The 23,622-nt window shown below is 31.8% G+C and overlaps 1 protein-coding gene across 9 annotated transcripts in view; it reads right to left on the bottom strand.

Moving 5' to 3' along the window:
* The window catches only part of CEP170 (centrosomal protein 170), a 172,602-nt gene that overhangs the window by 48,301 nt on the left and 100,679 nt on the right, over positions 1-23,622 (bottom strand). For 4 of the 9 annotated variants that reach the window (XM_051993486.1, XM_051993480.1, XM_051993483.1 and 1 more), the window contains exons 9-11: positions 18,188-18,357; positions 17,711-18,004; positions 340-489 (exon numbers count right to left, since the gene is read on the bottom strand). In XM_051993486.1, coding sequence (XP_051849446.1) covers positions 340-489; positions 17,711-18,004; positions 18,188-18,357 — 614 coding nt within the window. Of the gene's footprint in view, positions 1-339; positions 490-17,710; positions 18,358-23,622 lie in introns of all 9 variants that reach the window. The other 5 variants (XM_051993481.1, XM_051993484.1, XM_051993488.1 and 2 more) reach the window with 3 other exon arrangements.

The following is a 23,622-nucleotide window of genomic DNA, read 5'->3' as shown; positions in this document are numbered from 1 at the left end:
GGATTAAACGAACCAACATATATATATATATAAAGTTCTTTATTAACTTTAAAGAAATCTAAAAGTCCCAGTTATGAGTAACATTGTTATTGCTCAAAAAATCTTTACTAAATTAATTTCATTTTAATCCATTCTCAATTGAAAAAAATATTGAACAGCAAAACTGCACAATCTAAAAGTACATGCCAAAAATCTCGTAAAAACTAGATGTCTAAATGTTGTTTTACAAAAAACTTCCTAATCACTTAAAATTTAAAAAAAAATTTTGGGGGGGAGAGGGTAGAAGAAATACATGTTTTTACACAGAGAAAGAGTTAATCATCAGGAACAGAATTCTACCTCAGAATCAAGAAATCCAGATGGAATCAGTGTTTTTTTTTCTTCTGTTACTACTGCAGCAGAATTCAGAGCCCAATCTTTTATTAAATCTTTCTGGTTTTCATTGATAACAGGCCTATTATAATCCTGACCGTCATCTACTCCAAAGACCTGTGAAATGAAACCAATTATTATATAGATTAAAAAGGAATACCTAAGCATGAGATTACAGAATGGATGGCAATATTAACTGTATAGAAGGCCACTTTTTAAATAAACCAACCTAAAAGAGAAAAATAAAATCAACAATCTCATTTTAGGAATAAGAATTATGTCTTTTAAATGATATAAATAAATCCTGTCTATAAGTACATGTCAGAAAATTCATTTGAAAAGATTAATTTGGTCAGATACAAGAAGATATATCTAAGCATTAAAATTAAAGTCTCTTCAAAATATTTCCCAACATTTAGAGAACAAGAAAATCTGACCAAAGAAGAAGTTATTCTTTCCTTTCCCTCTTATTTATGACACAAACAAGATGATTACAAACATAAATACAAAATTAATTCAATAAATGTCTCAAATTATAAAATTAAAACTTAATATGTAGTTTGTTAAAATCTATGAACTGTAACTGTCCTGAGTTAATTTTATTACCAACTCAATAATCTTAATCATCAAAATTATTTGAGTTTTTCCAACTGTTACTGCTTTCCACTTTGTTGCTATTAAAGGGGAGGAAATTTTGTCTAAAATCTATGACATCTAATTCACTCGTTAGAGAGTAAAGTACTGAAATACCATTATCATTAGGGACAGTATTTTATAGTATTTTACAGTAAATTGATTATGTCACAAAGATGAGCTTAGTAAGTTATTAGGTAAAGAGAATGCTAGGAATATATCTAGCATATTTAGATTTCAGAAGAGCATTTGATAATTTTCTCCAAGATATTCTTGTGGATGAGATGGGCAAATGTAGTATAGACAACTGAACAGTTAAGTTAGAAGTTGGAACTAATTCTAGATTATAAGAGTACCTATAAACTTATGTCAACCTAAAAGGAAGTCTTTTGAGGAATGCTGATATTTCTTTGCTTGACACTATCAATGTATTATCAATATATCAATGTGCTAGATGAAAACTGCAGGTTTATCAAGTTTGCACATGACAAAAAATTAAGAGAATTAGCTGACACAATGATAACAATCAGTATTCCTCCTCTCACCCCATCCTCCAAAAAAAAAAAAAAAATCAAAACCAAAACAACCTCAACAAACTAAAATGATAGGTAGAAGCTAACAAGATGAAATTAGATTAGGGGAAAGTGCAGTGTCTTATGGGACAAACTGTTTCATTGAAAGCAGTCTAATGGATTGATTACAAATTCAAAATGAATTGTGTTATAATCAAAGTAGCTAATATGATTTTAATTTCTTCCAACCAGAGTCTAGTATTCAAATGAAAGAGAGTACACTATACACTGAATCATGATATTCTGTCTTGGGACACATAGTGAGTTCCACATTTTACAAAGAAAATTAATAGACTGAAGCTTCTCAAGGAAGCAACTAGTAAATCAGAGAAACAAAATCTTGCTTTTTGAAGATCACATTAAGCTATTAAGAGATATTAATCTAAAAAGAGATTAAAAGGTTTATGGGAGCTGTCTAAAAAATTATTAAAAGGTTGTTATGCACATTTAACATGTATTAGGACTACCTGCCATCTAGGGGAGGAGATGGGGGGAAAGAGGGGAAAATTTGGAACAAAAGGGTTTGCAAGAGTCAATGTTGAAAAATTACCTATGCATATGTTTTGTAAATAAAAAACTACAATAATAATAATTTTTTTTTAAAGTTGTTATGTATAAGAGTAATAATGTTTTGCTTGGACAGAACTAAAACTAATGAGTAAAGGTTTAAAGTGAGACAGATTCTAATTCAAAATAAGATAAACTTCCCTGACAATTATTTCTGTCTAAAAATGGAATAGAATGTCTCAAGGGGGGAAGGCATCTTCAGCATTAAAAGTCTTCAAGCCCAGGTTGTATATAACTAGAATTAGTTAAGGTTATCAGAGATAAATTCATGATTTGGATAATAAGAATTTTGCCTAGATGTTATATGAAGTCTCTTCTACCTCTATCTATGAATCTGATTATCTTACAACATTTTACAGCTAAGAAAAATAAGGATTAGTAAGACAAGCAATTTGTCCAATGTCACAAAAATGAATTAATGGCAAAGAAAACAATAGAAGTCAGATCTCCAAAGGTCTACTTACTCTACAATAAAATGCCTTTAAAATGACAACACAAATCATTTCTCACTCATCTCCCCCAAGTTTCTTTTGTATACTTCCCCTCCCTCCTTTCCATAGTACCTTGAAGAATAAAAAAATTCTAGGTTTCCATTTATTATACCTTCTTTTCTGATTTATTAAAATGATTAGTTTATTAAAGCAAAGGAGAACATATCATTTGAAATGGATAAAATCCCAGAATATGGAACTATTTATCAAATCTCAGTATAATAGAAAGAGGAGACAATGAAGTTTAAAGTAATGCATCTAAGTAGTATTTAGTACACTGGGTTATTAACAAACTTATGAGATCTCTTATCCCATAGATAAGATAAGGTTAAAGTACAAAAAGCTTCAAAACAACTTTAGATAATTTCAGATCCATAATGGACACCTTAAAAAAACTATGTTTTACCTGTATGCTCCCCAAAGTGAAGTTGATAACTAGGAAGGCAATACTTTCTTCCCATATTTACCTATGAGGGTTTTAAACTGAGCTGGGCTGGATGGCTAGTGACTTTGATGAAGCGCAATGTATAACAACAGCATTTATAGAGTTCATTTTGTGAAGTCATTACAAATATTATTTCATTTGATTCTCACAAAATCCTTAGGAAAAAGTTGCTATTATTATCTCTATTTTACAGATGAGGAAACTAAGGCAGAAAGAGGCTAAGTGATTTTCCTAGGGTCATGCAGTTAGTGAGTGTCTAGAAAAGCCTTTGAACTCAGGTTTTTCTGATTCCAGATCTAGTCTGTCATATCCACAATTCCACCTACCGTTTTTGCTAATTATAGCTTAAAATGGTGCCAAGATTAAAATATAAAATTTAAGTGCAGATATAAAACATAACTTTAATTACAATGTAAGATTTTTTGAGTTTACATTGAGAAAGAACTCCCTGAGAGCTTACAAATAAGGAGGAAAAAAAACCACATTTTACTCATATTTTAATCCTCCACAGCATTTTTAGCAAAGTTCTTGAACAAATATGATCACTATGTATTCACATAAGTAGTGATTAATGAATAATACATACTAAAGGAAATTAAAAATACATTTAATGAAGCTTCTGAAATTATATACAAACAGGAGGGAAGTATTGATTTGGAGATAACCAAGAAACACTATATGTTCCACTGCTATTCTACAACGTCAAGAAAAATCTAGGAAAGCTACAAATGTATTGAGTAATCAATACTCCCTCACTATACCACATACCTTTTTCTTTGCCCCGGTAAATTCATGGTAGAAATGGACAAGAACTGCAAAGAATGAAAAGGTATGGAAGGGTTGCAATTGGCATCACTGGGACACCCATACGAATATGAGTAAAGATCTATTTGAGAATGGATTAAGAAGGAACCTCAGATATCATTTAGTGTAATCTCTTCCACTTACAAATGTTGGAAACTTAGAGAGATTGCATTGCATTATGCCATCTCATTTTAATTTTTAATATGTATTTGATTTGGTCCCAATATAAAATATGGAATTTAATACAATTATCAATTTATATTTCCATAAATAATTAATAATTTAAAAGGCAGCAATGCTCAAAAGAACACTGAAGTTATAAGACTGGGTTCATCTTGGCCTGGCTACTTTCACGGCTTTCAATTTTCTCATCTGTCAAAAGAGAACAATAATGTAAGTGTTATGAAGATAAATGAATTAATTTTTAACCAAAAAGTATAATATGATTATGATTTGGAATTATTATAACATATACTTAAGATGAAAATCATTTGAAAAGTATTCATGTTATTTAAATAAATCCTAAAGATTATTACTTAATGGATCCATTTCTTCTATTCCACTGACTTTGGTGATTCTATCTTATTTTTTCTCTTTTTCTTTTGATAATCTAGAATCTATGTCTATGTGGAATGTGAGTCCACCCCACTGGAAACTTAAAATTTTCAGAGATTTAGGCCTTATGCTGAGTCCAAAAAATCTGATACAATATGAGGATATGGATACTCACGTCAACAGTAATGAAATGTAATATAACTGACAACAAAGAGACAAGAAAAACAAAACAAAACAAAAACTGTAAGGCAGAAATAACAACTCAAATAAGCATAGAATTCAGGATATATTCACTGCACAGGGGTACAGTTTTTAGATCTCAGGAAATCAGTGTAAAAAGATAGTACAAAAACTCATGCTTACAATGGCACTAAATTATCAAGAAAATGTTGAATTACAAGTCTAAAAAACTAAGGAACCATGTTCCTTTTAAAAGTTTTATAAGCTAAAGACTGGCTATTCTCTTCCCTTCATTTTACCTCCCCTACCACTTTACCTCTCTTTTCTACATAGCTTTGGACTTCCTATATTTTCTTTTAAGAAGGTAAAAGTGTATCAATACGAAAATATATTCATAGAAACATCAAATCTATGTTTAGTGTTCCTTTTTACTATTAACTTATAATATCTATTCTTTATAGGCATTTTTATTAGACCATAACTAATACAAATATGATTACATATGAGATCAAGAAAGTATTTTACTGATAAATCTAGACAAAGAACTTTAGAACAGTATATATATAAAAAAAAAAAAAAACCCTCTTCTTTTTCCTATAAATAACTCCAGGAGTTTGAGAAAATATTGGAAAAATTATATTCCTAGAAATTTTTTTAATAAGCAGAGAGTCAAAATATTTGCAAAATAATGATAATAATGCATAATCCCTTAGTTAAATAAAATACCATATCCTAAATTCAGTAGTTTGAGATTTTCAAATTCTTTAAAATGTTATTTTCTCCACTAGATATTCTCAAATTACAACTTTTCAAGGCATGTATTTATGTATAAATGTTTACTTATCATAAGGCACATAGGTATGTGCTATGTGATAAACATGCACTTGTGCATACATACATATATAATACCTGTGTATGATGTATGGACACACACACACATACACACACAATACACATATCAGTTAATTTGACTAAATTTGACTAAAGAAATAAATTGAGTTTTGATGGTTTCATCTATTTGTATATCAACTAAATTGTGAAGTATTTTACAATCAATGTCTTAAAATCCAGGAAAATTTATTTATACCATTAGATTTAAATCAATTAATAATAGTAACACCACTACTATGAGGAGTAGATTAAAAGGTGAGAAACAACTGGCATATTCTACTAATGTCATTATGAACTAAACTTAACAATATCCCCCAAACTGCCACCCCCTAAAGAAAAAGGAAGTTAAATTTTAAGAAATAAAAGAGCACACGTGCACATAAAAAGAATTGGGAAGTATTTACTGCATATGTTATCAGGAACAGTTAAAATCATGGCTAAGCATCAAGATGGTCTCAGCAAACAACAACCTTGTAATTCTAAATAACATTTAACAAAAATATTTTTCTAGAAGTCCTTTCTACTTAAAATTTTCTTGCCATATAAGATCCAATAATTTCACTTCAAGCTCATAGCATGATTAAGATATTAACCATTAAAATGGTGAAATCTCGGTAGTAAGATGGTTCTTGATATTTAACTAGAGTTGTGTTCCAGCTCCATTTTTGATCTTTAGAAACTTGGGGTTGGAAAATTATGAATTATGAAATTATGAATATGGAGAGTCAGTGGAATTTCTGGAGTTACAATTTTGATATAGGAAATTTCTCTACTAGTGAACACATCTGGAATTTCCCACATCTGGAATTACAAAAATCTGAGGTTTAGAACTTCTGAACCTGACGCCTAGAGATCTTCTAGCTAAATATATATACTTATGCCAGAATTATCAATTTTTCCTCGACTCTCTCCCTCCCCTCCCCCTTTTTTCTCTCTCTCTGTCCTAATATTCATTTTTGAAAAAAGAAATTCAGTTCTTAATTCTTTCCTTCCTTCAATCCCCTTACTAAATCCAAAACTGGGAGGGTAAGCAACACAATACCTGTTAAATATTTGAAAAGTGTACAAAACATATTCCAAATTAGTCATGTTGTCAAAAAAAAAAAAAAAAAAAGGAAAATAGAATAAATAAATACATGTCTCAATTGGTACTCAAGATTTCATCAGATGTCTCTCTGGAGGGTTTTTCTGTAGTAAAGATATTTCTCCTACAATTTAATATTTTTTTAAAATTTAATCATTCTAATAAACATTTTCACCTTTAAAGGTCCGTGTTTTGGCAAGTACATACTTCATTTCATAAAAATACTGCTGATCTAAACCTACATCAAAATGATCAAGTCAAAAGTACCATAGATAGAGGCCATGATGCTTAGCAAGGAAAAAAAAAAAAAGCATGTCATATTCAAATATATAATGACAATAAAAAACCATTTAATTGGGCATTAGGTTATCTTATGTGCCAGATGTCATGATAATCATTTGCAAAAAAAAAGATGATGATAATTCCAACTTTTGTGTTAAATGTGATAAAGGATTTCAAACAAGGAAAATGTGGAGATGTGGACTATACAATATTACAATTAGGAGAACAACAACAAAAAAAAATCTGGAAATAATAGAGTTTAAAAGAAGAACTATAAATGATTCCATGTAAATTTAATAAGGGGTTTCAATATCTGTACTTACTCCTATGCTGCTTTATAGTTTTTTATCAATAAATTAGATTAAAGCACAGCAAGCAAAGATAGCTCTTTTTGATTTCCCCAGTTTGTTAATGTTGTCACTTCTGCCACCTATCAAAATAAATTTGTATTTATTTTATATTTTTTCTATTTACTTTTTTTATGAATATTTTGTATCTCTCCTCCATCCCAAGTACACTCGGGGAAAACATTTACTCACTGAATTTTCAAATGACACAAACCTGGAAGAATAGCTAACACATAGTTATGGTAGGCTAGAATACTGGACTTAGGTTAAATATAAGATCTTAGATATAAGAGTTTAAACTCTACTTTAAAACTCTACCAAAAATATATAGAATTTAAAACTCTACTTCAAAAGATGACCCCTTAAGCAATATAAGATCATTTGTATATATCTGGGGATATTTTATTTTATATAGAGTGCAAGTTCAATGTATGGCAAAAAGGTGAATACAATTTTGGGATGCAGTAAGAGGAGCATAGCTTTCTACAATCTCAAATGGGCCACATCTGGAATGTTTTCACTTCTGAGTGCTACTGTGTTATATAGGATAAAAATAAACTGTAAGGTGTCCAAAAGTGATGAAGTTTATGATCAAGATTATGAAAGGTCTTGAGTTCATGCAGCAACTAGGGAAGTTAAAGGTGGAAAAGAGAAATACTTGGCAGGGGAAGTTTGGAAGGCAGGAGATATATTTAGCTGTATGACACTGGGCAAATCACTTGATCTCTGTTTTCTCATCTGTAAAATAGGGATAATAATAGCACTACCAATAACAATTTAACTCCAAAAGTTGTTGTAAAACTAAAATAAGATATTTATACAGCACTTAGCAAACTTTATTAGATAAATGGTAGCTAGTATTTTAAATGGAAATGATCTAACTCCAAGAAGTAGTAGGATTCCCATAAATGGAGGACTTCAAGGAAAAACTAGATGATTGCTTAATGAGTATGTTTTACATGTGATTTTTTTCAAGATGCTTTACTTTGCTAATATCTTTTCAATTTTGAAAATCTAATTTGGTTGGGCTATACAATAGCAGAGTTAGATAGATCTGAAACTAGAGAAAGCTCCCTGGCAGATTGCTTTAAGGATTTATGGTTGGCCATGTGTTTTTTTATGTTTCTGGTGAAGAAAAGCTTCATACATAAGTAGATAATGGGCCAGCCAAGGAGGTCATGGGTTAATACTAAAGAGATGCTTTCAAACAAAATATGAATAACCACTTTCTGGTACATTATTAGGTAGATTCTTTTTCAGAGACAAGTTAAACTAGATGATCTCTGAATTGATGCTGATGGAATCAGGATCATAGACAAATAGATTAAGTTAATTAGTATTCATTACACTTATATAAGTAAGAGGCCTTCAGTGAATACTTCAAATAATAGAATTTTAGAGCTGATAACGTATTTGAGATTAATATAGTCAAATATTTTAATTTTACAACAGGAGAAACAAGAGACCAACAACAATTCCTCCTTACTCACTAAGTTTAAGTGATTTATGTAATTCAAATCTGTTAATAGAATTCAGCTTTCAGCTTTTCTGAATATTAAGGGCTATTTCTTCTATACCACATTCGTGTTGAGAAATAGAAAGAGAAATTTATTGATACGATACTTCTCACTAAGTGAATAAAGCTTACAGGAAATTAAATTTTTGTTGATACTTATGAAAATAAGTCTAACATGGTCCGCCTTGTAGTTTTTAGCAGGAAAAACCTTCTTTTTAGTTGTTATATTTTGTTGAATGTGACAAAACCTAACATTAGTAGTATGTGGCAAGTAAGAATAGTATTTCACAAATTTCACTTTTTAGCAAATTAAGAGATCTCTTATTTGAAAAGATTCAGAAAGTACCAACTTCCCTTGAGTCTAAAAATAAAATCTGAAATGTTCATCCATGTTTTATACTCGAGTGGTTTAAATTATTTTACAAATATGACAAAACACAGCTGTACAATAAGCTCTCCTGTATGCATAAGACAAATAAGAGAGACAATATGTTTTCCAAAAGTGTAACTTCAAAATGCAATTGTTCAACAAACAGTAAAAGTAACAACATTATAGACTTTCTATATCTTAGAAATAAGTACACATGCTCATGGGAAATCTGAACACTTGAAAATGCCTTTAGAGCAATAGGATAGCATCTAGGAACAAGTCTGTATGAGTACATTTTTGAAATCTGTCTTCCAAAATTTGTATGGCTACAACGTCAAAGCTGTGACAATTTATTACTTGATATGATTGTATTTTAATTTCTGGTTATATAATATTTCAATAAAACTTAAAAATCTATTAAAAAATACCACCCCCCCACACCTTCTTGTCAGCTTGCTTTTGTATGTTGTCTTTTCCCATTAAATTTTAAGCTTTTCAAGGAAAGGAACAATATTTCTCTTATTTGTATTTCCTTCTCCTTTCACTCCCCCAAAAGAAAAAAGACCTGTTTTCTAAAAGATCCTATTTTAGTTATTATAGAAGAACTGAGCACTGGGCAATGTGGTTGGAGAGGAGAGGAGAGAAACTTTGTCACAAGAACTTAGATTGGCCAAAGAATGGGGCCAGCCGGCAGACATCCAGTTATGTCCTTGCCACACTTCTCACTGGTAAGCATAATAGCAAAAAGAGACAGTCAGGTCTACATCAGGGAAATTTCATTTTGGAAAACCTGAATAAAAAAGTAGTGCTTTTTATAACACCCCAGAGGCTTATTTGGATCTTACTTGTAATCTTCAAACAACCACTTAAGACAGGGGTTATTAACTTTTGGGGGGGCAATACTGGAACTCTTTTGGCAGTCTGGTGAAACTTTCTGAGTCTTTCTCAGAATATGTTTTTTTAAATAGTAATGGAAGGGAAAAATAAATTTCAGTTACAGATTATTGAAAATAAGCAATGTTTTTTTCATCTACATTCATAGACCCCTAAAATCTATTCACAGTCTTTTCTGAGGTTTTTTCTAATTCTTAATTTTCCCAGAACATATTATACTACCATCCAAAATTAGGAACACAACTGTAAAGATGGTAGGGCTTTTGGAGGTCATAAATTCCAAATTCCTTCAGTTTACAGATGAAGAACCTTGATGCTAAGAAAGGTACAGAAAGATTAAGTGACTTTCCCATGCTTTTGAAGCTAATGAGGTGAGATTTGAATTAAGGCTTTCATGAGTCCACATCCAAAGCCCCATTATCCAGCACACTAATGTAAAGCTGCACATGTGCATACATAGGTCTCTGCATATTTACTTATGTACTCCAAGTACAATATGAATTATTGAGGGCAGGTAATGTTTCACTTTACTTTGTCTTCCCATTGTCTAGTAGAGTGACAGATGTTTATTAAATTGAATTTTTCTACTTTCTTCCTTGATCTCTTCAGTATTAAATATTCTTGTTAAAGTCATACTTTCTTTGCTAACCAATCATACGAGTTTCTTGTGGAGATCTACTGAAAACTATTTGTCCCTTATGACTTCAGGTACTAAGTAATGTTTTACTGTCTCTGACCAGTTCTCCCACTTCTGATATCATACATCAATTAAGATTGGAAATAGGATTTGTCTCTAATTTCTATATAAAGATTAGACTACCAAAAGAGGGTAAACTATCTTACTATGTAGGCGAGAAGGAGAACCCAGCAAGTCTACGATTCAATAGAAAGAAAGGCAGAAAATTCAATCAATGGACTCTGTCCAAGGGAATTCTCTTTAGTAGATACTACCTCTTCATGCAATTAATTCAGACCACCATAACCAAGGATGACCAAGATTTTATGGTATCCTTTGCCATCACTCTGCATATTCCAGCCAACAAATACTTCAAATTAAGCCTTATACTTCCACTTGTATGAGCAAAATGTATCATAACATTATTAGCCAAGCTGGTTCTTTGAGAAACATCTAAAGAGAAACACCTTATCTATGTATCTCTTGTTCAAGGCATTTCTTAAATACTCCATTAAGGGGCAGCAAATAGCCTAATGGAGAATTAGGAAGACCTGAATTCAAATCCAACCTCAGACACTTAATGCTCACTAGTTGTGTGACCCTGAGCAAGTCACTTAACCCCAATTGCCTTTCAGCAAAAAAACCCCAAACAAACAAAAACATGCTACATAAGGGAGTTTATCCAGTCTGTTGGGGGAATTTCTTTTAGATCTCTTTATACTGTTGGAATGCTATTACCTGCTGCCCGGGTTAGCCTTTACTCTTGCTTCATGACAATCTCATGTCTTTTTTTGGTCATACATGTCTCTTTATACCCTTAGTCCTACATAATTCATTGTGGATAATATTTTATTGCCGACTCCAACTCATGAATTTTTTTCTTGTTCTTTGATTGACTACAACTTTAATTACTTAAAAGACCAAGGTATTTATGATTTATAACCAAACAGTAAGATTGGAAAAATACTGCTATTTTTTTTTAAAAGGGACTTTTTCCACAGAGAAGTCTGAAACTGTTAAACAAACTATACAATTTTTGAAAAGCAATCTAGTTCATAATCCTAATCTTATTCAGGTCTGGGCCCAGTTCTCTATCTATTAACACTGTATGTCTAAAAAAAAAAAAAGTGAGAGATGGAATAACAATTTAAAACAGTGTCAGTGATTTTGCCCACTCTTCTAAAAGGGTATGCCTGGAATGAGCATAAAATGAGACCATGAATCAGTAGTTGTCTTGGTTCCTACATGCCTCTCCTAGTACAAGCATACTATCATACTGAATATGACTCTAGAATCTTTTTCATGATGCCCACAAAAAGTCCTATCTAGCTTAAGTTGGTGGAGGCTAATGAGAAAACTATCTTTAGCTGACTTTTCTAGAACTCCTGTTCAGCTCCAGAAAGCCTTTGTTGTGTTTCTACTGACTTCCTCATAATCTTTCTTCATGCCTCATGTTGAAGTAGGAATAAACAGTAATATGGTGGTTCTATCACTCTAATATGTAATCTTTAATATAATCACAATTATACGTGGGGTGCTATCAAACATATTTTTCCCTAATCAGTTTTCCTGCTAGGTAATCGCTTGCTCCTGGTCAGCTACATAATCATTTTCATTTTGTGGTAATGGTATTTGGTGCTTGTCCTTCTGGTACCAACTGCCTCATTTCTTGAAGAAAGAATTCATCATGTGCAGGTGTGAAGTTTCTGTATCGAATAGAAGTTATTCCTTACTTCTCAACCCTGCTTGTCAAAATGTTTTTGTTTCTCTAATTTTCTACTGAGGGTCACCAAGTATTAAAACATAAGTTCACTTAACTTAGAAGGGCTTGTCAAATTAGTTGGAGAATTACTCTATCTGTTCATCTTAGCAGATGTTGGTATGTTAAAAACAATTAGTTTTACAGTAATTTTACAGTTTTTATAGTTTTACAATTCTTTTTATTGTTAATGCTTCCTATAACTGCAGCATTACAAAATAATCACAACAAATGTCCTGCAAAATAGTGTTACTGCTCCACTTTGGATACATGATAAAAGTAACTCCACTAACTTTTTTTAAAAGGACATACAGTTTCCCTGAGTACAAAGTAAACAAAGTTTCTAAGGTTGCTGGAGAGTACATAGGTAATCAGCATAGTTAAAAATAAATAAGTTTGGTTTTGGTTTTAGGTTTTTATTTTTTCCCTAGAGTTTTGCTTTTGGTTTCTTTCCTCTTTTAAAAATATACAATCCAATTATTTATACATTTAAATAGCCTGTCTAATCTGAAGGATTAAGTGAGAAGATAAAAAGAAAAGGAAAGGGGAAGAGTATAAAGAAGGAATAAGGAAGGAAGAAATGAGCTCACACATCTAAGTGTACTTCTTAAGTAGGAAAACAGTAGGCAGGGGATTGTTGCTAAAACAGAAAGCCTAGACTTGGCTTCACCAGGTTCACCAACATGTTGCTTTCCCATGGCCTATTGAGCTGGTAATCTGTGGTAATCAATTTGGAAATTTCCTGAGTGATCCAGTGACTTCAACATCATAAATAGATGACTTGACTTTCCAAATAGCCTGGTCTGATTTTGGAAGACCCAGATGGTGAGTGATCACTTTCCTAGAGTTTTTTAGCATTTAGCATCAGCAGGAGCTATTGCTGAAAGTGGAATTCAGGAACATTTTGCATTTGTCAAAGGTGGCTATTAAGTGAACTTTTGAGTAGTATTACTGCCATGTTGTTTATGCTTCTTATGATGATATAAAATTTAAATGGTAGCCCTTAAGCATTCCCTGTCAGGAAATAGACTTTGGAAGATGATCCCAGATCACCCAGCTTGGAGAAAGAGGTCATAAACAAAGTCAGTTTATAGAGAAATTCAGAATAGGACAGGACGGCAACAAAAATTGGGTGACTACTTTTTCCACTAACTCTTTTTATGAATTTCCAAGAAGAAGCTTCTAAGCCATTCTTTTTTGGCTGAGACTTATTTTTTTCTTCTGATTTTATTTATAATTGGAGTATCACAATTTATATGATCTAAATCTTCCAGTAATATGATTATTCCTTGGTTATAGGATCAGAATCTCACGTGAGATTAATCAATACTTAAAAGTATTCTAATAACTATGTGATCTTAGCATGCTCAGTTTTCTTTGTCATTTTTTCAAGATTAGGGCAAAAATGAAAAAATAAACAAACAATAAATAAACAAATACAACTCGAATTGTTCAATCCTTCTAAGACTAAGACATAGGTTCCCATCTACTTGGAGGGTAGAGTAGGGATGGGAAGAGAAAGAATAATCACTTGGGACAAAAAAAAAAAAAAATAGCCAATTAAGTCCATAAGTTTTAAGAAACAAGGATTTTAGCTCCTTGAGTTTTGACACTGGCAAAAAATTTCTACAGGTTAGCCTATGCATCGGCATTTAGGAATGACAACTCTGTACTACATTTCTACCCATGGTGTACTTTAAACTCAATCTGAATTCTACTCTATAACCTTAAACAATTGTTATTTCTGATACTTGTGTTGAGGAAAGCCCAGGATAAGAGAAGATATTACTGAAGAGAAATCAAGGAGGGATATATCATTAAAGAGAAGGTAGTATTAGGAGGCTAAAAAAAGCAAAAACCTATGACTATCTTAGCCAATGAAAAATGTTTGAGAAGGATAATCTAGGATCAAAGGGTGTCAGTTTCAGAAAGATGGGATTTCTGATCTAATATGGCTGTCTATTGCCACCATTTTTTTTCCTTTAAACTTCTATAATTAAAAGTTTCAGAATGATCTAAAAAAGGCAGAAAATAGCCTTGCTACTAGGCCTAATGTTGGTTACTACTTTGATGGGAATGAAACGGAAATAAACGGTGGGAAGGGAGAGGAAAGGAAGAGCTAGAATGGCAGGGAAGTACACGCAGTACTGAGCAGAATATTAGGGAGGGAGGTCAATAGCACTGGGGGAAGATCAAGCAAAGTTTGTGTTGGTCCTTGAAAGAAGTAAAAAGGACCCTTTGAAGCAGAGAGTGGCTGAGATGCATTCAAGGCATGTGAAATAACTAATCTTAAAGGTTTGGAAACAAGGAGACAAGAGAACTACATGTAAGAAATAGAGGGCCAGTTTAGCTGCACCACATAGAGTGAGGAGAAAGGAATTACATGGAATGAAGCTAGAAGACAAATTAGTGCCAGTATATCGAGGTCTTTAAAGACTCAACAGGGGAGTTTCAATTTTATCCCACAGGCAATAGGGAACAAAAGGAATTTTACTGAGTAGAGGACTAATATAGTTAGAATTGAGCTAAAGGAAAATCACTGGGCAGGAGATTGAGAATGGAAAAAAATGTAGGAGACAGAAAACAATAAGAAACCCAGTTCAATAAAAACCAGCAAACGATGGCAAGAAGGAGTTAGTTGTGCAAGAGGAGATAAGGGGAACATATGTACCTAGTTTATCACCCTGGTTCCATTTTAAGATAGAAATGATTCATGAAGAATTACTATATTCTGAGACCTACTGAATGTGGACATTGATCTTAGAGATGATCTTGTTCAACCTCCTGTTTTACAGATAAACTGAAGTTCAAGTGTAAAATGGACTTGCCCACTATACATATGTACTTTTAAGTTTCTTACTCCAGAAGATAATAAAAATGAAGAACAGAGAAATGATTTATTCAAGGTCCCAAAGAAGCAAGTGGCAGAGTTGTAGTTCAAAGAGCACCTAAAGAGCTACAGAACATAGAATCTTACATGATCTAAATCTTGAAAAACAAAAATCCTGAAAAGATAAAGGAATGTGAATACACAGTTGTTTTAAACAGATTGAATAAAGTGAATTTCCCAGTGATGACATTTATATTAGTCCTTCTATAATTTTATATATAATTTTACTTTTCAACCACGATTTAGGATAAAAAAGAAAAAAAAAAGTTGAATTTAAAAGTATGTTTTGGTTAAGGAGTCACATTACTAAACAAAAAAAAACTATGATCTAAAATATTAAAAGCATGAATTATTAGATTTTTCATCCTTTCCATAGAAAAGCTTGAAAGAATATAGAGGCAATTATTTGGACTTTAAGTATGTGATAAAATTACCAACTTCATTGTTTCCCACAAGTAAAACTTGTGGGAAACAATGAAGTTGGTAATTTTATCACATTTTACACTATTATACTATAATATTATTATACTATTTCTTTATGTGGCAAACTATTTGGCATATGATGATTTCAAAAGTGGTCTTATCAGATCCCTACTTGATTCACAGCTCTGTATCATTTTTACACTTTTAATAATCAATCACATCTGACTCATTTGTATCATCATAGCTTGAAAACTACTTTGTCGGCTTTGTGTAGGAACATATAAATTATATTTATAATAATTAAAATGCAGGAACATATAAATTATTTAGGTCAGTGGAAAACAGTAATTATTTTGGCAGGAAGAAAAATGACAACAAAATTTGAGTGTGAAAAAGCAAAATTAAAACCTTTTTAGCAAAAATAGTAAGATAGTTTCAAAGTTATAAAAATAAGCCAGTACAAACTATTTAAAATAGTAGTTTGTTTTTAAAGAAGAAAGCTTAATTAACTTAGTTAATTCATTATAGCTTGTAGAAGAAAACATCTACATTGAAATTTAACCTTTTAAGAAGCATAAGAATGTATAGCATATCATCAAAGTGTCTTACCAAGCCTTAATTATTGATTTTTAAATTTAAAACTAAAGAGAACGTGGGGATTTTCTTAAAATAAATTGGGAGGTAAAATAATAATTTGCCCTTAAAGAACTCGGAATGCCATGATTCATTTTCCAGTCCTGTGAACAATTCCCATGATAACACTGATGTCTTTACATTTCTTTTATAAAGAAATCAATAGCTAGAGATGATCTAATATTAAAGTTAACCTCCTAGTACAGCAATAAGACTTACATTCTCTTTAAATTTGAAATGAACATAGAAAAGGGAAATAATTGGGCTAGATCAGAAACATTTAAAAGCAATTCTAAGAAACAGATGAATAACTCTGTAGCCTTTACAGTAGTATTTAGAGGGCTAAAGAAAAAAAAAATAGCTAAAAAAAGTAGCAGGTGGCACAGTGCATATAGTACTGGCTTTTTAGGCAAGGAGTTTAAATTCTGCCTCTATAAACCTACTAGTTATATCACCCTAAACAAATCTTTTAACCTCAGGCTGTTTCTTCAACCTTAAAATGAGGATAATAAAAAAAGATTTATTTCCCAGGATTATAAGGATTCAAATGAGATAATATAAAGTAAATGTTAAAGTGCTACAGAAATGCTATAGACTTTTTTATTACTATTATTATTATTCTCACTAACATTATATATATATATGTATATGTATATGTATGTGTATATGTGTGTGTATATATATATGTATATATGTATATATATGTGTGTATACATATATATATATATATATATATTTTTTTTTTTTTCCCCTGAGGCAATTGGGATTAAGCGAATTGCCCAGGGTCACACAGCTAGGAAATGTTAAGCGTTTGAACTCCAGTCCTTCTGACTTCAGGACTGGTGCTCTATGCACTGCGCCACCTAGCTGCCTCTCTCACTGATATTTTTTCCAACTCATAAAGCATCAGTATGTGGAAAGTAATAAAATGAAACATAGAAAAAGTTGTTGAAAACATAATATTCATAACTATCATTGAAATGAAAATAAGAAGCATAAATTTATATTTAAAAACCATTGGCTGAATTTTCAGTATTTACAAAACTAGCATTTGACATGGGAGCTAACGGCACAATTTACAACACTGTTAAGCTACAGGTTCCAATATTTTAACCCCCCCAAAATAATTTTACATATGAAAACTCAGGTCACTAGAATTCCACAGGTATAACTAAATCATATCCATTCTAGAATCATTGTCAAGTTTTATAGAAGTTTGCCAGGACGAAAAAGCACCAATACTGTATTCTCTTTGTTTTAATTTAACATAATTCCAAATTCAGTAATTTAAAAATAAAATTTATTTCTCTATTTTCAGTTGCGTACCTTGTCAATCATTTTCCGAGCTTCTACTTCTTCACTGTTGGGATTTTCCAGTTCAATGGTGTAGGTGCCTTTGTCACTTTGATCATCATCATTGTCCCTTTCAGAAGCAGCAGAAGCAGGCTGAATTTTTAATTTTTTATCCACCTCTTGGCTTGGTCTATGCCCAAGGCTGCCTGAACTTCTTAACAATGACGTTTGTAGGAAAGGTATTGACATTGATGGCTCTTCTGATTTCTGTTTTAATAGTTTTCCATGTAGAACGCCATGCCCTGCTCTGTGTCGCGCAGAGCTAGTCTGTAAAGAAAAAGAAACTACTTTGGCATCTGCTGATGTAGGTTTTGCTTTCTCAAGTTTTGCATGTGGTGTTGAATAAGGAGTTTCCTGACACAAGGCTCCTGCACTTTGAGTAAAGGAATATGATCGTCTTTTTCTGGGATTGTCTTCAAAGAATTCAATCATAAAAGCAGTTTGACTTACAACAACTTGTTCTTGATGTTTTTCTGTGGACTGGGCCTTCTGATGTAGTTTTTTCTGTTCTGTGTGGTGACGCCTTAAATGTTCCTCAAGAACTGCTCGCTTACTACAATGCCTGTGTGCTCCAGCATTTTCTGAATCACTCTGTGTGCCATCATCATGTTTATTTCCTACTGACACAAAGAAAAACATATCATGATGCTAAGATGGGGGGGGGGGGAGAGGAGGAAATCACACATATACTATAAACAAAAAAACAGAGAAGTCTTGTTTTTTTGCTTTGATTTTATTCAAGATTTCTATGTTCCCTTCAATAAAAGGTTCTGCATACTTGCCTCAAATTTATACTTAAAATATTCTAGTTCCTGTTAGCCAAACAATAATGTTTAATTCCCATCAAACCCATCCAAAAATACATCAATACAATTATTTACTTTCATCTAAATTTCAACACTATAAATTCTTAATCATGATTTGTTAATAAAAATAATCCATAATAATAACATATCATCTATATTGTTTTGTATTTTAAAATATAATAAACACCTTTATTTAGATCTTGTGTCTATTTAAATAATCAGGTAATTCTAAGCAGAACTAAAAGGAAAAAGTATTTAATCACACAGAAATGATAAATGCTTTCACACTTTGAGTAATAGGACTCCAATGTTAATTTTTTAAAATTTGACTTTAATTAACTTGCTTAAGCTAAAGTTAAACATTATAACTTTAGTGTAAACTTACTCTACTGAATAATAAACATAGGAGATTTTTATGGTATTATCTAGAGCCATATATAATAGATATCAAAGTACTTTCTATGAAGACAAGAAAATTAGGTAACATAGTAGAGTTTAAGATTGAAAGTTTGAAAGATTTAAATTCAAATCCTCTCTCGGACCTTAATTATATGACACTCAACAAATCATAAGCTTTCTACATTTTCTTCACCTATAAAATGCAGATATTAATTAGCAACCACTTTACAGGATTGTTATGAGGATCAAATGATAATATAAGTAATGGGACTTGAAAACATACTAAGTATTAACATTATCATTTGTCTTTATAAACTATAGCAAGTAATGATATATTACAACATGAAAAGGTAGAATTTCAATTAAAAGGAATTAAAAGTTTATTTTCGGTACTGTGCTACCATTCCAAAGAACTGCTAAATTTTCAAGGTATTTACACCTCAGAAATCAACAAACAGTATAAATCAAAGCTTGTTTTATTGTTTGGTTAACTGACTACAGACTTCAAAAAATGATGGAAAAAAATATTACTAATGCAGATTAAACTTAAAAGTATATCTGTGCGTACATCCTTCCCCCTGCAAAGTCAGTTGTTAAACATTTAACGCTCTTGGTTACTTGTATCCTTCCAAAAAGTTTGGAAACTAATTTGTAGCGTTATCTTGGGTCACATTAAAAGAAATATACTGTGCAAGATTAGAGTATATTAACCAGAGCAAAACAACATCTACAAAGATCAATTATGGACACTCCATTTTAAGTGGGAAGTGGAGTGCCAATAAAACTGGGGAAGACTATATATATATAGAAGATGAGATTTGAGTTAAGATTTGAAGTCAGAGAATCTAAGAGATAGAAGGAGGAAGGCTATTTGAGAAATGAAGAACAGAATAGAGAGATGAGGAATGACAAGTGAGGAATCATTGAATTCTAGTGGAGGATAATAAAGAGGAAGAAGACTGGAAAGGTAAGAAGGGCCTAAGTTATAGAGAGCATAAGTCAAAATTAAGATTTCCTGCTTAATCTTGGAGGTAATAGAAAGAAAAAGGAGCTTAAGTGATTAAGAGAAGATATAGTCATGGCCTGCACTTTAGGAAAAATAGTTTGGCAACTGAGTGAAGAGAGAATGGAGCAGAAAAAACTTTAATTCACAGAAACTGACCAGAATGCTGTGATAATTCCTAAGCAAGATGATGAGAGAGATGGCACAAGAGTGGAGAGTGAAGTCATCTATAAGAAATGTTTGAAGATAGAAATTATGGAATATGGATATGTAGAAGAAATATAAGGAATCAAAGACTGACACTCAGCCTAAATAACTTTGATAGTTTTGTCTCTGAAAGTTGAAATGAGGAAAAGGAAAGGTGTGTGGGTGTGTGGGTGTGTGTGTGTGTGTGTGTGTGTGAAAATGTCAGGATGGGATGAGTTTAAGATGTCTATAGGGACAACAATTCAAGTTGCCCAACAGGTTGCTGGAGATGAGATGTTAGGACAGTACAGATTGATGAGATAATCAACTGTACAGATAATTGATGAATCCATAGAAGCTGATGAAATCACCACATGAGATAGTCTAAAAGGGAAAAAAGCTTCATGGACAGACTCTCGGGGGCCATCCATAGTTAGTGGGTGTAACTTAGATGAAGAGCCATAGGATTGGAGAAGTCAAATGGGCAGGAAGATGATCAGATTAAGAGCAGTGCCACAAAAACCTATAGAGAAAAAAGTATCAAAGAGAAGAGAATCAAAAGCTCGCAAGATCATAAAAGGAACAACTAAAGGAATTGGGATAGATGACAAAGAGAAGACTCAAGGAAAGACCATGAATCTCACAATCCCTTGATATCAATTCCTCTTCTCTTTTGTTTTACTCTAGTCTCCATTGTGTGTTCCTTATTTTGTTCCAGGCTAAGTCCTTGTCTGAACCCATTCCCTTCCATCTACTCTAGCAGATCTGTCCTTGTGGTAATCACCTTCCATCATTTTTAATCTCAATCTATTATCTCCCTTCCTGTTACATACGAACAAGTACAAGCATTTCATAATTTTAATAAAACACCCTTTACTAGACTCTACTAATCCTCTGAGCTACCATCCTTTATCACTTTTCCTTTTCTCACTAAAATCCTAGAAAAGCTATATATACTTGTCTTCTCTTCCTATCTTCTCATCCATTTTTCGACCCCCTGAAATTAGGATTACGACTTCATCACTCAACTGGAACTGCTCTCTCAAAAATATATTTAATTGACAAATTTAATGATATTTTCTCAGTCTTCATCTTTCTTTTTCTCTCTGCAATACTAGACATTAGTTACCAACGCTATCCTTGTGGACAGTCTCTATTTTCATGTGCTTGTCCTTAGTCTACAAGCAGGACTCTAATTGTGGGTGTAACCTCAGGCTCTTTCCTAGTCACTCTTCTCCAGACACTATCTTTTGAACATTTCATTAGCTACCCCAAGTTTAATAATCCCCTTTATGCTGATATCTCTTAGATCTAAATGCCCAGTCTCAAGTCTCTTTCCTGAGCTTAAGTTCCATATCAGTAACTCAATATATTCAAAACCAAAATAATTATCTTTCCTTCCAAATCATTCCTTCTATCATACTTCCTTCCTTCTTTTCTCCTCTCTCTCTCTCTCTTTCTCTCTCTCTGTGAAAATTAGGGTTCCTATTTTATCTATGATAATTTGCTTTGCATTAAGAGCCCTTCGCAAACTAATCCCAACCACTCTTTATATTACTACTGCATCATACTTCTTTTCATGCACATTATGGTCTAGCCAAACTGATCGTTTTACTGTTCTTCAAAAATGCTACTTCCGTCTCTCATCTATGTGCTTTTTGAAGGCAACAAATATATATACTCTCCAATGACAGGGATACACTCCCTTCTCACCTCTACTTCTTAAAATTCTTGGTTTTCTTTAAAATTGAATTGAAACAATGAATTCTACATGAAGCCCATACCAATCTTCCTAACTGCTGAATAGAAAACAGAAATCAAAATTTACCAGCACAACAATTAAGAACGAACATGAAACTGATATCACAGGTTGTTTGTATTTAGCTATGTTTTAAAAGTATGTCTACATCTTTAGAACTGAAAATAATTATGTGAACTAGTGAAATTCTTTTTCTGTTCTTTTTTCAAATTGACAGTTGTAAAAAGATAATCTTTGTTCTAAAGGCATTGTACAGAATTGAGACTTTGTGGATTGTGGCAGAAAAGGCCCTAGAATGCAGTCAGTAGGATATGGGCTCAAATCTAAGTTTTTGCCAACAACCTTGGACCATTTCAATTTTCTCATCTATAGTCATAATGTATTATGAAAATGTGGGTTATTATTTAGTTCACTTACTTCATCTAAATATATGGAAACTGGGTGATAAAGCTTTCCTAGATGCCTAGAAATTAGGTCTTCTAGTCCCAAGCCTAGTGTTTACCTTCACTAAATCTTAATTCTTCCTCAATTATTTGGGTATCTCTATCAGGCTAATAGCAACAACTACAATATTTATAATTTCTTTTGAATACAAAACACTACATAAAGATTTTCAAAAAAAAGTTTCATCTCAATACTAATTAATAGAAATATTTACTTTTCTTTTAGAAAAACTAAAAACTTATTTGTCCAGATAATGCACTAACTTAATGAGTTTTCTGGCCACCAAAATGTTACTAAAATACAAATTCAATGTGCATTATGCAACATTCTTTTTATAAATAATTAAAAAAAAAACCAACTTTATCAACAGTCCTTCCTTTTGTTATCCTCTACTATAATAGGTATTTATTCAAATGTCTGACTTTCTGGCTTTATTCAATTCAGTGTGTGTTATAAGAATCACCCCCAACAAAATTTACTAATGGTAATTTAAAATCAGTACAAAACTAATTTTAATGATTGAGTTTTCATCTCCAAATATTTTTAAATAGAGTTGTTATATATTGATTCCTAGCCAAAAGAAAACCCCCCAAATAAATTTTTTAAAAAATAACTCATCACTAAGCATTTATATTACATGAGTTTAATAGCAATGAAACTGTTTTGTTTTATCTTTTGGGGGAAACTATTTTGAGCTTAGGGAAAAATATGTATTCCTAAATCAAAGGGGATTACTTTCATAGGTTCCTCATGAACTAAGCTGTCAACAACAGAAGTAATAAATTAATAAAGGATTTTTTAAAACAATCCTAATTTTCCTTTCTAGTCTTTTTTCTTCAAGATAACTTATAACCTTGATATTAGCTAGAAAGCAGAAGTATACCCATCTCTTGAGATTGTGATAGTAAAAGATATTAAGTCAGCATGGTACAAAAATAAAACTAAACTGTCAATTATAACATTAACATAAACTCATCAGTAATTACTTAGCTCTTTCATTTAAGTTTTGACAGTGGTTTTATGGTGGTTAATTATACAATTTAATAATTATAAGTTCTTTTCTAAACTGCAGATCTAATAAGGAATAATTTAAAAACTTGGTAAAAGCAACAGAGATGATAACCTGACAATACTGCTATTTTGTGATTATCATTTATACATATATAATAATGTCTCACTTTGCCAAACCCATAATGATTTTTTTAGATAACTAAAGCCTACTCTTTGAAACTAAAACTTTTAAAAATATACTTTGATGAAAAATCCTATAAAATATATACATACTATG

This window comes from Antechinus flavipes, chromosome 4 (assembly GCF_016432865.1).
Source record: "Antechinus flavipes isolate AdamAnt ecotype Samford, QLD, Australia chromosome 4, AdamAnt_v2, whole genome shotgun sequence".
NCBI lineage: Eukaryota > Metazoa > Chordata > Mammalia > Dasyuromorphia > Dasyuridae > Antechinus > Antechinus flavipes.
This window is presented reverse-complemented; position numbering and strand designations above follow the sequence as displayed.